The sequence below is a fragment of the Alligator mississippiensis genome, chromosome 8 (assembly GCF_030867095.1).
Source record: "Alligator mississippiensis isolate rAllMis1 chromosome 8, rAllMis1, whole genome shotgun sequence".
Taxonomy (NCBI): Eukaryota; Metazoa; Chordata; order Crocodylia; family Alligatoridae; genus Alligator; species Alligator mississippiensis.
Genome location: NC_081831.1, coordinates 32,124,439 through 32,142,222, shown reverse-complemented (window position 1 = coordinate 32,142,222; position 17,784 = coordinate 32,124,439). Strand labels below are relative to the sequence as shown.

The 17,784-nt window shown below is 44.5% G+C and overlaps 1 protein-coding gene across 2 annotated transcripts in view; it reads right to left on the bottom strand.

The window, feature by feature from the left end:
• The window catches only part of DNAH9 (dynein axonemal heavy chain 9), a 515,733-nt gene that overhangs the window by 269,183 nt on the left and 228,766 nt on the right, over positions 1 to 17,784 (bottom strand). For both annotated transcript variants that reach the window (XM_059732606.1, XM_059732607.1), the window contains 3 exons: positions 9,544 to 9,709; positions 2,823 to 2,925; positions 1,321 to 1,560 (listed from right to left, as the gene is read on the bottom strand). In XM_059732606.1, coding sequence (XP_059588589.1) covers positions 1,321 to 1,560; positions 2,823 to 2,925; positions 9,544 to 9,709 — 509 coding nt within the window. The remainder of the gene's footprint in view (positions 1 to 1,320; positions 1,561 to 2,822; positions 2,926 to 9,543; positions 9,710 to 17,784) is intronic.

Genomic DNA, 17,784 nt, shown 5'->3' with positions numbered 1-17,784 from the left:
ATCTGTTATCCGACATCCCTCCAGAATATGGATGCCGGATAACAAAATATGTTAATTGAGCGGCCCTGGCCACCGCTTCTCACGCCGCGTCTGAGGCATCCCTTCACCCCTCCCGCAGCATTGCTGCCCCTCCCACAGCATTGCTGCTGCTCATGTGGGGCCCTGTGGGCCCCACAGGACAGGAAAACAGGTCCCACACAGCCCCACACAGCTTGTTATGCCCCCGGGCCATCAGGACTCAGCAGTGCAGGCTACTTTGCCCCGAACCATGGGGGCACGGAGAAACTGGAAGTGCCACGGTGGGCACTTCCGGTTTCACTTTATCTTACAAGCCAGCATGCCAGCTTGTAAGATGCCGGATAACAGAACTTTTACTGTATCTCTCATCTAGTGCACCAAATGCCCTGATGGAAAATACACAGGAGAGACCAAACAACAACTGTGCACCAGAATGAACGCACACTGGAAATCTATTAAAGACAAGAATACCCAATTACCTGTGGGGGCACATTTCTCACAAGAAAACCACTCTCTCTCAAATCTCTCAGTTCTAATCCTCAAAGGGAATTTAGAAAACACCTTTCACAGACAAGCCTGCGAACTTCACTTCATAAATCTACTGAATACAAAAAATAATGGACTAAATATAAACATTGGATTTATAATATATAACCTTCCTAACATTTGACACCCCAGTATTCCTCCACTCTTTACCAGCTACAATTCTACTCCCCACCCCCCAACTCCAACTTCTCACCCACTGACTCCTCAATTTACATCTTCACTGACTAGCTTTCTTGCATGTGTACCAGCCTCTGGCTTCTTCACTAGTCATTCCATCCAGGAAGAGCATACACCAACTGCAGATGCTTCCTCAGCCTGACAAAGGGTATTTATACCCAAAAGCTTGCAGAGAAGTATTTTCTCTACTATTTGAGTTGGTTTAATAAAAGATATCAGACTTACCTAAACAACATTGTTTATGTCCTTAGACCAACACGGCTACAACCTATGCCCCTTTAATATAATATAGAATCAGACCCATGTCACAAAAATCCCAGATTAGCATTCTGACAGCTGGACCAGTTTTCTTAGCCCTCAATTACTGTCACAAGTTTCAAACTGACAAAAAGTAAAGGAGCTTTTATGAAAAGTTTACTCAGAAAATTATGCTTAGTCTTTTCTTGGTAAACTGAGCTGAATGTCCTGAGAAGCTTATGTGGCCTTGCTGAGCCTAGCAGGACTCAGAGAGGGGAATACATACTCTTAAATACCCACATGCTGCCTTTAATGCCCAAGAAGAAAAGCTGCCATTCTTACTTGAAAGATATTGGATAAATCTCGTAGATTGAAAATGTAATGAAATTTGATAGCTGTTGGCAAAAACATAGCAGCTACTTTCTGGTGCAGAGCAAGTGCCAGGGTTATTAGTTGCTGAGCAGATTTCTGCAGAGGCCCAGGGAAATTCCCACTTTTCAGATGCTGCGTTAAGATGGTGCTGTAGATGGTGGACAAAGCATCTGATCCAGGAAATGAGAGTGCAAACACACTGAAGTGACGCTGAGGAAGAGAAGGAAAACACAGACAAATTTATAATTGTATTGGCCTCATTTCTAAGTGCAATGGCCTTGGGCATTGCTCAGAAACCATTTTTAACAAAATAATGCACCTCGGTAAAGAAGATTAAGGAGTTAGATTAAGGAGGTCAACTCCTTTCATAAAGTGCTTGTCAAGAAATAGGGGCAAATTCTGCTCTCAGTTCTTATGTTCCCATAAACATTCAATTGATGTCAGTTCAATATATGTGCATAGCTGTTGAGGGCAGAATTTAATCCTCATGCAAAATATATTGCTACTGTATAACTACCATGGTCATTCTTTCATATCCCTTCTGAGTTTCTCTGTTTTTCTCATAAAACTAAGCTTGATTCCATACTTCTTGCTGGCATGGTAACTGCAAACGGCTGTATACCTGATCAGGAAGTAGCAATGCCCTAGCCTCTTTGAGACTCATTTGGTAAGTGCTACCGTTCAATGCCAAGAGAAGAACATCCTCTAATAAGAGAACGCTTTTCTCAAGTTACGTAAGAAACATTGTAATTGCCACATTGACTCAGACTGAAGGTCCATAATACAAAGAATCCTGTTTTTCACAGTAGCTAACCCCAAATATATTACAGGAAGAGACAAGCAAATTCATATACATCAAATGTGGAGTACCTTGCCCCCTGTGTTAGGGCTCTGCCTCATCTGTAATAGAGGATCACTTAATCCTTAGTACAGATTTAATACCTGTTACAAAATTTAGACTACCATATACTTTCATAATTTTTAAATTGTATGTTATGTTGTTGGTGCCAAAAATGTAGCTAACTTTTATAAAACAAGACAAAAAGGCTTGAGTGAATACAATCAGAGGGTTAAATATTTAATACTTAAAAGAACATTCTAATTAAAATAGTTTAATTTAAAATAAATTTGTAATGCTTTAGCACCTGTTCTGAAACCAGGTTTGGCTGGCTGGAAGAAGTCTTAGTCCAGCTTTAGCTCTAAACAGTAGTATGTTAGGAAATATAGAGGTGAAAGACCAAAAATGAGGGAATAAGGAACTATTCCACACTCAAGTCTGCCAATACATTGACTTAAAAATGAATTTATATTGATGTTATTGACACCAGAATATGGCCATGAATCTTTATTAAGGCTAAAGTATTAATTTCAGGGTCATAGATACTATCTTCTCCTACAGATTATTTTTCAGAATACTTTGAAGATAGTCTAACGATGCTAAAATCATAATGTAATCAGCAATATGTCTCTACCTGAAGGCGTGAGTTGATTGTGAAACTCCCTGCAGTAGGGTTCATACATGACACATATTGCACGTTCATGATCTCTTTCAGGGACAATTTGTTTCGGTCATACCTTTTGCAAAAAAAAAGAAAAGAAAAAAAAAAAGAAAAGAAAAAAGAAAAAAAAATTACAGTAATTATAGTAGTACCATGCCACCTATAAACATCTGTCTGCTAAATGTGTCTGAGTGCATCTGTGACAGTTTTTCACTTACATATCTGTCAGTCCTGCTACAAAGTAGCACAGAATAATGCCAGAGCTGGCATATCAGACCAGCCTAGACCAAGGGTGGGTAAAATACATCCCATTGGCCAGATCCAGCCTGCTAGGCACTCTGGCCTGCAGCACACACCACAGAATTGTACCCTGTCCAGCCCTTCCACATGCAAGGATGGGAGCAAGGCATCCACATATACCTATGCCCCCAACATACCCTATTGTGCCTCACTCCCGCCCTTGGGGGCGGATGGGCCAGGCCTAGCCAGCAGGCAGCTTCCAGGCAGGGCTGCTGCTGAAGCCACCAGGGACCTGCTCAGATCCCTTCACATCCCATTCATTTTGGGCAGCAGGTAAGGAAGTAGCAGGGGTAGAGCTGCAGCTAGGTGGGAGAATAGGGTGTGGGGTTGACAGCAGCGCACAGCCCACACCCAGGGGTCAGCGGCAGTGCAGAGCTCGGGTGGGCATCTTGTAGATGTGAGGGAGGGTGGGGGGTGTGGGGACCCCCTCCCACATCCCCCTATGATGCACAACCCTGGCAGGCGGTGGCAGCAGCACCAGCAGGTGGGGGAGGAGGGCATTTGTGCATCTCTGGGCAAACCCTTTCCAGGTGAGGGGGCCTAGAACAGGATTCCCCACTTCTTGGGTGAATGTTTTAACCACTCAGGTATTGGAGCCAAAATGTGGAGACTCATTCTTCTCCATCTTACATCCTCTAGTCACAGGTTTCTGGCTAGCTATGATCTTGGGACTTAGACGCATGTACATGTCCAGAGTGGGCATAAGTACATTGCCACATACATGCCTGGCCAATACACAGCTTACTGCACACACTTGGTCAATGCATGCACAGTTTTGCATCCATACTACTAGGGAAACATAATTGTTATCTGCATATATTTACCAAAAATACCATTTTACATGATTAGAAAGCTGTTATTTAGATGCACAAAGGAAAACAGAATTCTACCCTAGGAAAAGGCTGGGATTATTTAGCTTGTAAAAGAGAAGACTGAGAGGGGATATTTTTAAAGTCGTCAAATATAGAAAGAGTTGTTATAAAGGGCCGTTCTCTATGCCCACAGGGACAGGACAAAAAGTAATGAGCTTAAAATGCTACACAGGACATTTTGGTTGAATGCAGAGGCATAGCATAGAAAAAATGCGCACTAGAGAATCCTCCCACACCCTTCCCCGTCTTCTCCCATGCCTTCTGGTTTGCAGGTACAAAAACAACAGCAAGCAGCAGCCAGTGCAAGGTGTCCTGGGAACTGTAATTCTTTAGAGCAGCAGCGGAGTTTGCTGCTGCCAGGATAAAACTTTCATCCCTTTTTCCCACCAAAGCCCATGTCCAGAGGGAAAAAAAATGCTGATTTTGGAAGCAAAAAAGAAAAAGAGGTCAATTCTGCCCTGCTGCAATTCTCAAAAAAATTTGTGCTCTATGACACACCAGCTGCTTCTTGTAACTGGAAGTACAGGTAGAGTGAAGCAGCCAGGAGTCCTGGAGTGAAGCACTCTCCCTCCACCCTTCTGGTGCCCCTCTCCTTAGGCAGCACCCAGGACACAGGCCCTTCACACGCACCCCACTTTACACTATTGGTTGGATATTAGGAAGAACTTTCTAACTAGGAGGGTGGTTAAATACTGGAATTAGATTACCTAGGCAGGGAGTGAAATTCCCATTACAGGAAACTTTTAAGGGCAGGTTAATCAAACATTTATCTGGGATGGCTTAGATAGCAATGTTCCTGCTTTCACCAAGGGAATGGAGTAGATGACTCTACATGTGCCTTGCAAAAGCATGCATTCAAGAACAGGAAAAAGGTAAGCCCTACAGTAATGTTTATAAATAAGGACAATAACAATTCAGTTTCCATATATAGTTATATTGATTCAATACAGGATTTGCCCTCAACAAGAAATTTTGCCCTTGTAAGAAACTATTTACAATGTTAAGTTTAGGCATCTGTATTTAGGACTTTTCTGAAACTATTTCAAAATGAGGTAGTTTAATATGGGAGATAATTGGATAGGTAGTAGCACTGCCAAGAAGAACCTGGGAGTTTGGCTGGAGTACAGACTAAAGCAGAATCAGTAATGTGAAGTTGTCACAAAAGAAGCAAATCCAATTTGGGGCTGTGTTAACAGGAGTATTATATGCAAGACATGGGATATGATAGCATCACTTTATTCAATAATGGTGAGGCATCAGCTAAAGTACTGTGTGCAGTTCTAGGTTCGGCATTTTAAGAAGGATATTGAGAAAATGGCAAGTATCAAGAGATGAGTAATAAAGATGATAAAGGTGTTAGAATAAGACCTGCATGAAAAAAGGTTGAGAGAAAAGGTCAGTAAAAAGATTAGGGGAGATATAATAGCAGCTTTCAAATATTTGAAAGACTACCATAAGGTAAAGAGAGAACAACTTTTCTCTCTTGTTGCAGAGACCAGGACATGAAGTAAGGGGGTAAACTGCAACACAGCAGATTTAGATCAAATCTCAGAAAAAAGAAAAACAAAAACAAAAAAACCTTCCTAACCATAAAAAGTAGGAGAATGGAACAAGCTGCCCAGGGAACTTATAGAATCTCCTTCATTGGTGCCTTTCAAAAGAGTCTGGATAGGCACTTGTCTGAGGTGGTCTCGAAATAGGGTACCTGTCTGGGCAGGGGGGTGGACTGAGTGACCCTTTGCAAACTCTTCCAACTCTACATATTAATTATTCTAACTAGATGTCAACAAAATTAAACAAACAAGTATTGCCAGCTTTTGAGTACATATGTTTTGGAACAAGAGTGATTAACAGTTAGTGGACTCATCTACATGTGCGATTAATATGTGCAAATAAACTCTGGAGTTTACTGCTCGTAGGCACGCCATTTGAAAGTAAACCTGGAAGCAAAAAACTCCAGAGCATATTGCTATGGAGTTTATTCATGTGCAGCATGTTGAACCCCAGAGCAGTCTAGGCTGGTAGGCAACTTGGCAAGTGGGGCTGCCAACCCAAGGCTACTCTGATGGGGCTCCACATGCTGCAGAAGGGGTGGCTGAGGCAGGCGGGTGCTTTAGTGTGAGGCTAGCCAGCAGGCAGCACCCTCATGCCCCAGCCAGCCCCATCATCATCTACACATGCACTGTGATGCACAGAACTATGCTGTGTGTTAGTGTTTGACAGTGTTTGTTAGTCCAGTGACCTGATAGGGTCGCACATGTAGACTGTGACATTTTACTGTGGAGCTAATTAGTCAGTTCCAGAGTATACATCCTGTGTAAACACGCCCTATGTGTGTTAACGAGTCCTCCTCTGACAAAAATAAATACATTGTGAGCATTGCCAGCACTGTAATGATATACAACAGGGGCAAATCTAGAGTCTTTTCACTCTAGGACTCTTCCTGTACTTTAGACTCGTTTTCAAAGAGGAAAGGCAGGAGGTTTTAACAAGGGCAGAGCATTCATCAAGCCTGAAGGCTTAGAGGGAAATTGCAAATCTAAGGTCCACTCTACAAATTATGTTTATGCAGTGATTAATGTGTTAGTCATCTCATAAATGACAAGGGTGCTACATATGCACCCTATTTAAGGTTCCATAAAATGGCAAATGAACCACAAAAATATTCTGCATATAATATAGAACATTTTTATGGCTGGTTTGTATGCCACCTCAAAAGTAATATGCAGTTGGAGTGGACGATCTAACTGGCTGTCAGCCCCTCCTGAGGTGACGAGTCAGAAGGGGAAACAAAGGGCTTCCTCACTGGGGTCATTAAACCTCATGTGCAGCAAGTCTAGTTGGGCTGACAGGTGCACAGTTTAAAATCCCCAGCAGAGAAGCCCTTTGGCTCCCCTGCCAGGAGTCTCTAAACCCCCGTACCCAGTACTCCTGCCAGAGCTGCCAGGCATGAAGTTTTGATAAGCCATGGACAGACAAGGGACAGGGGCTGAAAAAACCCAGAGCTATCCCTACCAGGGCCTAAAATCAAGTAATTTTCAATCCCCAACCCAGAAAGCTCTAGGTCTGAAAACTGAACCCAGAGATGTTCAGACCACTCCAACAATCAGCTGATTTTCATTCCTGCATGTGAGTTTGTGTGTCTTGTTTTCAACTTGCCATTGCAGGGGTAGCTTTGGCTCACAATCATGGGCTCCACCTGCACTGGCATGCAGTAATAGTGAGACTGGGATCTAATTCCTGATCCCAAAATCACATGTCTTGTCATGCACACATGGTATGACAAGAAGCGTGATTGTTGGGATTAGATTTCAGATCACATAGCACTATAAAATGAATGTAGGCCAGGAGCCTAACACTGTGCTGCCAAATCTGGCTGTGATGATGGAGGTGCTAAGCTTTGAAGAGAATGTTTGTTAGTTATGCAAAAGGCTACATGACACCCAGGGGGGTTCTTTGGAGCACGGCCCATAGTGGCAGTTGTATGTCGGCAGCAGGAATCTGCATATCAACTAGATATTTGATGCAGCGTACGTTTTCTTACGCATGCAGTCATGGCTAGAAAATGATATTTAGAGATTTGCTTTTAAGAATTGCACGGCAGTTAAAGTAGATATTGTATTAAAACAGTAGTCCAAAGCAACATCAAGGGTTAATTGGTTTCTAAAAGCCTGTTTGTGACAAAGTTTCCTGCAAGGCCACTATGTCTGAAGCCAGCAGGCAAACAGGCTGGGAAACTGAAGACATGGATCACACTGTTTCCTGAAAACCCATAACAAAGATTAAGGGAGTCTGCAGCACTGGCTAAGTCACAGTGACCAGCTGCAGAGCCCCTAGGATTTCTGGTTTTGGTGTACGGACCAAATTAGGAGGCTGGGCATGCCCAAAGTAAGACCAAATTAAGATGTATGCATATGATGGGTCAGCCCTCGACCTCCAAGACTGCTAACATTCAAGAAAAAAAAAAACACAGGGTCAAAGCTCACGTACTGGCCAGGCATACCCTTCCTCTGTGAACCCTAGGACTGGTAGATATAGAATGGGGGGAGGGTGTGTTATTTTGTTCACCTTGCCTATACTACTCGCACCTGCTATCACTGAATAGCAATGAAATTTGCCTATTATCAAATGAAAGAAGTCATGGTCAGTCTGAGGGTTTGGGTCTACCTGGAACAAGGTATCTGGGTCATAAATCCAGTGCCAACATGGAATGCGGTGTTAGGAAATCGGGAAAGACAGCAAATCTCACTTAAATAACTTCTTTATTTATTTATTTAATATATGCTTCATCTCTTTCCATCCCCTCTCACAGCCCACAAAGCAAGAATCCTATTCCTTGTCACTTTGCTTCTTCTCATGTATCCCTCTGTTTTTTGGGGTTTTTTTCTCTTCACAATAAGACCCTAACTGAAACCAAGGGTTTGCAGGAACTGTCCTGATCTGGAAAGTACACTAGGGAACAAACTGCAATGACTCCCTCAACATTACCCTACAGAGGTGTTGTATACTTGCTGCTACTGGCTTCAAAAATATAAGTTGTATCTTTTAGAATACTGCAACAGTTTTTTCTTCAAGTTACTCATGTCAGGAAACATTCTTTCTTGCTGATTCATAATAAAAAAAATCATACAGATCTTTTAAATTAGGGATGCAGGATCCAGTAGTAAAAATCCTACCAAACAGATAATAATCAAATACCTGGTGCTACTCTTTGACCTCTACCAGGGAGCATTTATAAGATGCAAAGGCTTCTCCATAAAAGCCTACAATTAAACAAGCTTGCAAACTGCTGTTGGATAGGAGTACCAAGAAACTACAGAATGTATGGGCATGTCCGGATGAGAATGCACATGCATTTCCCTGGGGACAAATAGCAACAGCATATAGTTGTGCCACTGCTACTTGTCCCTGGGGAATGCTCCTGCATGTGCACTCTTGTACATGGCAAATTACCCTGGTGCAGTAGGGGACGCTGGGGCAAGCATCTGGGTTGGCCCCAGCAGTCTTACTTACAGTCCTGGGGGCCTCCCAGGTCTGCAGCGGTGACAATTTGGGTGCACAGAGCCTGTCTGGCAGCCAGTATGTGGCTGTGGTTGTCCAGGCTCCAGTTTTGGAAGGCACATGCTGCAGCCATGGGTGCCGCTCCCTTTGTTTTTTTAAAACCTTTTTTTTTTAGGGATTTCCCAATATCTAATTTTGATTCTGTGCTGCAAATATGCAGTACAAAGAACCTTTTAATGTGTGTGGGGTGTATTCTGTGGCACCTCAAAAGTCTTTGAGGAACCACAAAGTGCACGTGGCTGCTCATTTAGATGTGCTCTATATGACTAAGATTTATCCCAGTGGCTCTAACTGAAGAGGAACTCTAGTCCAAGACATCAAGAGCATGTCTGCTGCTAAACAGTCAATTAAGCCAGGCAAAGGGTTATGGAAATAATTTGATTTCAAAAAGAAAATTCCAAACTCAATACTAAATTAACAGCAAAGAGATCATAAATAACAGTACCCAGGAAGTTACCTACCAGTGGCCATAGTCCAGGTGTTGCCTGATGAGTGTATGGGGCTGTACTGTCCCATATGTGTCTACTTCAGGCATATTCATATCATCAATGAAGTAGATGAGCTTTTTGGTGCCAGGTGGACCATAATTCTTACCAGCCTTTTTATCCAGAGGCCTCTCAAGCACAGCTGTAAGGGACCAAATGTAGAAAGTTAAAAATGCTGAGCTATACTCATCATTGATGTGAATAGTGAGGTACATAACATGCTTGTTGTAAACCAGTCACCAAGTGGTCAAATCCACTCATGGTGAAAACACAAAGGGGTTAATAGTACGTCTTAGAGACACTGGTTTAGATTGATCTTGCTTGCAATATCAAGCAGTGCCTGGAGGACACAGGTGGGATGAAACATGATTGAAAGCTGTGTTGCCCTGACCAAAGTATCTTTGGCTTGTTACACAGGAATTAAGGGTTGGACTAAATAGCCCAGAGGTAGCAAGCTGAGGAAGTCCAAACTTGTAGAATGGCTTGAACTGGCCATGATATTACCAGAGTATTTGTTACCTTCCTTCCTTTTTATATTAATAATAACAAACCTCAGGAAAGAGATGGGAATGTTTCTCCCATACAGGATGTACAGTACTTTGTCCCAGGACTCTTATTATTGGGGAAGCTTGTAACAGTGACTAAAAAGGAATTGAAGAGCTAAGTAGCACAATCCAAAGCTAACCCGCACCTAAAGTGGCATAACTCTGAGATGCTCAGGGGGCATTTAGCATAAATAAATGAGCTTCAAAGTATAGTTGTGTGCATTTTAAGTCCCCTTAGTTTGGTCTATATGTAACAAGTAAATTCACCCTGAGTGATACTAATATGAGATATGGTAATTTTTTTTCAGGTTTTCTTTTTGGTGGGGGGGGGGGGGGGGAAGAAAAGAAAAACTGGGTTTGTTTTATAGCATGAGGCCATGAAAAAACTAGATAAATATTTAACAAAAATCACAGCCATGTAATTGAACCAAGAATCTTTTATTTCATAAGTTACCAACTCCTTAAAAACAACTGAAGCAAACTTTATTGCATTCACTTGCTGCAAAAACAACTAACGAATTATATTCTACAGATTTTTTTCCTAATGCTTGTTTATTTTAGGAATGCATTTCCTCTTGAGAGCACACAAAAAGAGGTAATTCTTTATAATTACAGCAAATTGGAAAGAAAAAATTGGCGCTGGCAATTTTAAAATGTCTGTTTGTTACAATGTATATTTAATTCACATATTATGTAGAAAAGTAAGTAAGGGAAATTTATATTTTCTTTTTTCCAGAACACCAATTACATGCGTATATGTTTTAAAATATTTTCTCTTCATTGCATTTCACATGTCTTTCCTTCTACACTATTCAGAATTCAGATAATTTCTTGCCTTTTGGCAGTTTGCTGCACAAAATAACTTGAAGCACTAGGAAAATATGAGTGCTATGAATTATGAATATTTCTTTCTTCAACAAAACCATAATAGTTGAGATTTCTGGAAGCATGAAGTGTTTCAAATATGCATTTAATTTAAATGTAATTAGTGTTTAGTTAGCATATAAAATCAGCCATTCTTGAGGTTAAACTAGCATGCAAGAGATTCATCAAAATGATATGTGATTACTGAGGATCGAATGACATACTCGTGAAAGAAGGATTTTAATTTGAACCAATAACTCACAATAAAAATATGTTTATGCATGTGGGGCCACATGATGGACAGTCCTCATTGCCAACCAGCAGTGAGGGGCAGGGCTGTATGACAGGCAGCCCTTGCAGCCAATCAGCAGCAAGGGGCAGGGACACTAGGGCCCTTTGGCCTATCAGAGGCATGGCAGGGTGGCACACCCTGCCCATGAAATGGCTGTTGGACCCTGCATTCTGCCTGGGAAATCAGCGGGCAGTCGCCTCAAATTCAGTAGGTCTAATCATAACCACCCTCAGCCTACTCCTTCCCAAACTGAAGGGTCCTAGGCTTTCTGGTCTCCCTGGTGTGCCAACTGTTCTATACCCCTAATCATCCTGGTTGCCCTTCTCTGTACCTTTTCTAATTCTACTATATATATTTTTTGAGCTGCAGAGACCAGAACTGCACACAGTATTCAAGATGCAAGCACATCACAGATTTATTAAGTAGAATAATGATATTTTCAATTCCCTTCTTAATGATGTTCAAAACTGATATTGATTTTTGACATGGGCTAATGATACATACTGATATATACTACTGCCAACAGTTTTCTATTTTAACATTTGAGTTCCTTCAGAACTCTCAGGTGAATGTTGCCCAATCCCAGTGACTAATCAAGCATTTAATGTACTGATTGATACTAAAACTTCCTGTACCAGGGGAATCCCATTACTTAGAAGGGGCCTTCCTGAAAAGCCATAAACCAGTGGTATGGAACCCTTGGATACAGTAGGACAGAAGAGTCATGCAAGGCTGGTCCATGGGCCGGATCAGGCCCTGGAACATGTCCCTTAGCCCCACTCAGGGCCTTGCACCACTTCCCTCAGTCCTGTGCAGCCAGATTCGATGGAGCCCACACTGCCTCTAGCCAGCACATATGTACCTGGATCTGGCCTGGGCCACCTCCACCCACTGATCTAGCACATTATCCAGTCCATAAGGATCCCTACAAGTCTGGAAATGTGGCAGTAGGGGAGCATCTATTTTCTGACTCCTGCAGGTCAGATGGTACAAGGTCATAAGCTGAAGGGCTACAAACAGCATAGTAACAAGAGTAATTAGCAGGGATCTGGGTTTTCTGTTTCCCATGGAAAAATGAAGTAAACTGCAGATTTTACCTTTTACTGGAGGCAAACCTGGATTCCTCATTTTACTAGAGAAAACCGCTGATTTGGCAGTTTTACAATGAGCTCCCTGCAGGCTGGCAAGAGCTGGGATCAAACGGAAGGAGGGCGATGAGACAGAGGGAGCCACGTGCATGTACATGCACATGGACCCAGGCAGTCTGGAGAGCAGCTCCCACAGGTAAAGGGAGGTGGGGGGAACAGGGGGATTAAGGCCCCCATAGGGAGGGAGGGAGCTGTGCAGGGCTGGGGCTGCTGCTCAGCTGAGCATTGCATGGGGCTTGGGGCCTGAGGCTGCAACATGTGGCTGCAGGGCCCCAGCAGGGAGTGGGATGGGGCCCCAGGAGGCTCATCTGGGGGGTGGGGCCAGCTCCCCACTGTGGCATGCACTCCCGAGGGGGGCAGTGGGGACCCATACCCCCCAGATCTGTGCATGGGGTAGGTACGAGCTGCAGGCGTGGGCTCCCACTCTGCTGCCTTACCCCGGGGCCTTTGCAGCCCAGTGGGTGTGACCTGGCACGGCAGGGAACAGCAGGGCTGCATAAAGAAGCTGCTCATTGCTGCAAGCTCTGCGCTGCCCTGGTGACGCACCTCCTGCATGTGGCTGCAGTGAGGGCAGTGGCGCAGGGGTTGCGCCCCTCAAGTCGCATCTGCAGGGGCTGCATCACCAGGGAAGCACTGAGCTCACAGTGGTGAGCAGCTTCTCCATGAGGCCCTGCTGTTCCCTGGTTTTATTAGAGAATTTGTGATTTTGTATCAGGGAAAACCAGGATCCCTGGTAATTAGGTAATGGGGAGCCCCTGCCACAAAGGCAAAGAAATTTGTTTGTGGAAGGGACAGAACCGAGAGAGAGACAAGCTGTGCTCCAGGGCAGAGGAAAGCATTCTGGCCCAGGCTGTGCTCATGGAAAGAGTTCCCAGTGGCACTGTGAGAGTTGTGACTGAGGAGAACGTGGGAAGTGAGCATACAGGAGAGAGTTTATGTTTGTTGCTAATTTGGGGCCAAAAACCCATCAGACATGGATGGCTATAAGGAGAGAACGGAGACTGTTGCAGATACTCTTAAAAGGTGCATAGTCTATTTTGAGTTTGAGTATAGGTTTGAGTATACCAGGGAGCAGTCAGGCCCTAGGGAAGCTAATTGGGCTGCCAGGCCTGGGGAAGCTGAAAATGGCTTATCAGGCCCTCAGGTGAACCAAGCTAAGGGGCAAATAGCCCAGTGGACTAAACAGAGAGGCAAGGAACCCTGAAGAAACTGAATTTAGCCCAGGCAGAGGAGCCCTGTGATGAGCATGGCAGAAAAAAGCACCTGAGCTTCCACTCCAGTGATGTGAGGGTTGCCTCCCAAACCAAAGACCAAAAACAAAGGCATGGAAGAAGAGGTAGGGAGGTTGTTAGTAATCTGGAGGGCCCAAGCAAGCCCCAACTGGCTGCCCTGGGGCATCAATGATGTAACAGAGGCAGGAGGCCTGTCACATGTCTGCTGTCACTTCAACATGATCCAACCCTTCAGAACTATTTGCTAAGAATGTATCTGATGTGGGGATTCTACCAATATCTCCTATAGTAAAAAACGAATTAAAATAATTAATTTAGCTTTTCTATCCCCTCATCATCATCCCTGAGTACACCTTTTTACATCTAATGATCCCACCAATTCTCTAGCTAACTTCCTACCTACTGATTCATTTAAAGAAGTTGTTATTATTAACTTTAACACCCTTTTTGAAATGGTTCTCAAACTCTGTTTTCCCCTACCTTATTACACTTTTACACTGTCCTAATGGAGCTTGTGGGCTCTTCTGTTTCCCTCATTTTGACATACCCTTCATTCTTTGGTGCCATTTTGCCTTTCAAAACCTTAACATTGCTATTAAACCATGAAGGGGTTTTGATGAATGTTTTGGTGCCCTTTTTGATTTGTTGTATTCACTTTTCTTAAGCCTCTATAATAACATATTTTTAAACAGCTTTGAGGCTGTTTGCAAGTTTTTTACATTTTTGAGAGCTCGTTTGGTCCAATGGTATTAACAAATTTATCATGGCTTGTGAATGCCAGCAGAAAAACAACGTGACCAGGCACCTTAGACAGCTGTCACACACAGGGACAACAGAAACTTTTGATTGCTGCTGCTGTCATGATTGCATGGCTGTGGAAAAAGCCAGTTTCTTTCACCCTCGCCATCCCCACTGGCACTCAGGGAGCTGACCCTGTCACCCTGCCACTGGTGGATGCAATACTACGTTTGCTATATTGTTCTTTCAGATTTGGACTCACTAACTCCACTTAGTACAGATATCAGAACTGTATTTGGAATTAGTATGTGAAATTCCAGAGTGGAATTTGTAATTTGTAGTTGGAGAGGCCAATGAGGGGCCATGCTCTTCTTGATCTGCTGCTCACAAACAGGGAAAAAATGGTGGGGAATGAAGTAGTGGCTGGCAACTTGGGCAACAGTGACCATGAAATGACTGCATTCAGGATCCTGAAGACAGAAAGGAGAGCAGCAAAATAAAGAACCTGGACTTCAGAAAAGCAGACTGACTCACCCAAGGAATTGATGGACAGGATTCCCTGGGAGGCCAGTCTGAGGGGAAAGGCATCCAGGAGAGCTGGCTGTACTTTAAAGAAACCTTACTGAGGGGCAGGAACAAACAAACCCAATGCGCAGGAAGAAGAGCAAGTACGGCACAAGACAAACTTGGCTTGGCAGGGAATTCTTCAGTAAGCTAAAACACAAAAAGGAAGCTTACAAGAAGTGGAAACTTAGACAAACAAATCAGGAGAAGTACTACTTGGGCATGCAGAGATGAAATCAGGAAGGACAAAGCACAATTGGCCTTGCAGCTAGCAAGGGACATAAAGGGTAACAAGAAGCATCTATAGAAGTATGTCAGCAACAAGAGAAAGATCAGGGAAAGTGTGGGTCCCTTACTGAATGGGGGAGGCAACTTAGTGACAGATGAAGTACTTGATTCCTTTTTCACCTAATTCTTCACGGGCAAGGCCACCTTCCAGACTACTGTACCTGGCAGCACAGTCTAGAAAGGAGGTAAACAGCTAACAATGGCAAGTCCATGGGGCTGGACACGATGCACCCGAGGTGCTTAGGGAGTGGATGATGTGACTGCAGAGCTGCTGGTCATTATCTTTGAAAACTCAGGGCAGTTGGGAGAAGTCCCAGATGACTGGAAAAGGGCAAATATAGTGCCCATCTTTAAGAAAGGGAAGAAGGAGGATCCAAGGAACTACAGACTTGTCAGCCTCACCTCAGTCCCTGGAAAAATCATGGGGCAGGTCCTCAAGCAATCCATTTCTAAGCACTTGGAGGAGAAGAAGGTGATTAGGAACAGTCAGTATGTATTTACCAAGGACAAATCATGCCAGACCAACTTGATGGCCTTCCATGATGAAAGGACTGTTTCTCTGGATGGAGGAAGAGATGTGAATGTGATATACCTTGACTTTAGCAAGGTCCTTGATATGGTCTCCCTCAACATTCTCTTAAGTAAGCTAAGGAAGTACAGGTTGAATGAATGAACTCTAAGGTGGATAGAAAACTGGCTGTATCGTTGGGCTCAAAGGGGTAGTCAATGGCTCGATGCCTAGTTGGCAGCCAATTTCAAGTGGAGTGCCCAAGGGATCGGTCCTGGGGCCAGTTTTGTTCGATATCTTTAACAACGATTTGGAAGATGGGATGGAGTGCACCCTCAGGACGTTTGTGCAAGGCACCAAACTGTGGAGAGTAGTAGATATGCTGGAAGGTAGGCCTGGGTTCAGAATGACCTCACCAAATTGGAAGACTGGACCAAAAGAAATGTCATGAAGTTCCAACATGGACAAGTGCAAATTATTCACTTAGGACAGAACAATCCCATGCATCGATACAATCTGAGGACCAACTGGCTATGTACCAGCTCTGGAGAAAAGGACTTGGGGTTACAGTGGACAATAATAGGAACCAGTGTGCCCTTGTTGCAAAGAATGGCATACTGGGCTGCACATGTAGGACTATTGCCAACAGACTGAGGGAAGTGATTCTTCCCCTCTATTCAGCACTAGTGAACTACATCTGGATTGTGTCCAATTTTGGACCACCCACTACAGAAAGGATGTGGACAAATTGGAAAGAACAGTTGATGGCAATGAAAATTATTATGGGGCTGGGACATATGACTTCTGAGGAGAGTCAGAGGGAACTTGGCTTATTTAGAGTGGAGAAGAGAAGACTGAGAGGGGATTTAATAGCAGTCTTTAGCTACCTGAAGGGTGTTTACAAAGAGGACGGAGCTAGATTGTTCTCGGTGGTGGCAGGTGACAGGACAAGGAGCAATGGTCTCAAGTTGCAACATGAGAAGTTTAGGTTACATATTAGGAAAAAAATCTCTCACAAGGAGGGTAGTAGAGCACTGCAACAGGCTACCCAGCAAGGTTGTGGGCTCTCTATCCTTGGAGATTTTTAAAGCCTGGGTAGACAAAGCCTTGGGAGGGATGATATAGTTGGTATGGTCCTGCGAGCACATGTGTGCACCAGTGCACATGTGCCCTCAGCTCCCCCGACCCCACCAAGCAGAGCAGTGAGGAGTGAGGAGCCAGCAGCAGCAAAAAGGTAAGCTGGGCAGGGTGAGGGAAGGAAGAGCCGAGCCAGGCCAACTTTAGGGAACTGGGAAGCGGTTTTGTTCCCCTCCCATCCCCACTTAGATGCGCTGGGCGGGAGCCATGCTCCGGAGCCAGGCAAACAGGTGTGCTCTTCAAGGGGCACCGGAGTTTGCACAGGAGTTCACACAGGAGGAAGAGCAGGAGGGGCCTGAGACTCCATGCGTCAGAGTCAGCGGCTTTGGACAGAGTCAGCAGAGCTGTCAGGTGAGTGCACATGAGGGTCTTTAATGGGGGTGGTGACTCAGAGTGCAGCCAGGGACCCTGCCCTGATGCTTCCCCCTGCCCAGGGCTCCACTGAAGCCTCTACCCAGATGGAGCCATTGGGTGGGTCAGTGGCACCCAGACCTCCTGCCTGCAGGGGGTGCCTGGTGGGCCCTTGAGGGCCCAGAGGTAGCGGGAGGGCTGGGACTCCTTTCACCTGTCTCACATGTGCCCAGATTGAGGCCCTGGAGAGGCAGGTGAGGGAACTCAAGGCAGAGATGAGCAGGCTGCAGGGTATCAGGGCAATTGAGGAGGAGATTGATGGATTCACACACCTGGAGGGAAAGAGACATAGGAGGGAGTTGATGCAGCTGGATGGCAGACAGTCATCTCAGGGGATAGACATCGCAAGGCCAGGGTGACTCCCTCAGTGCAGCTGGAGAACAGATACAAGGCCCTGGCATCGCTGGCAGAGAGCGCAGCAGTGGAGGCCACTGCCATAGGCACTACCAAGCACCGCTACTAAGAGAGAGCTGTGCAGCCGGAGGAGAAG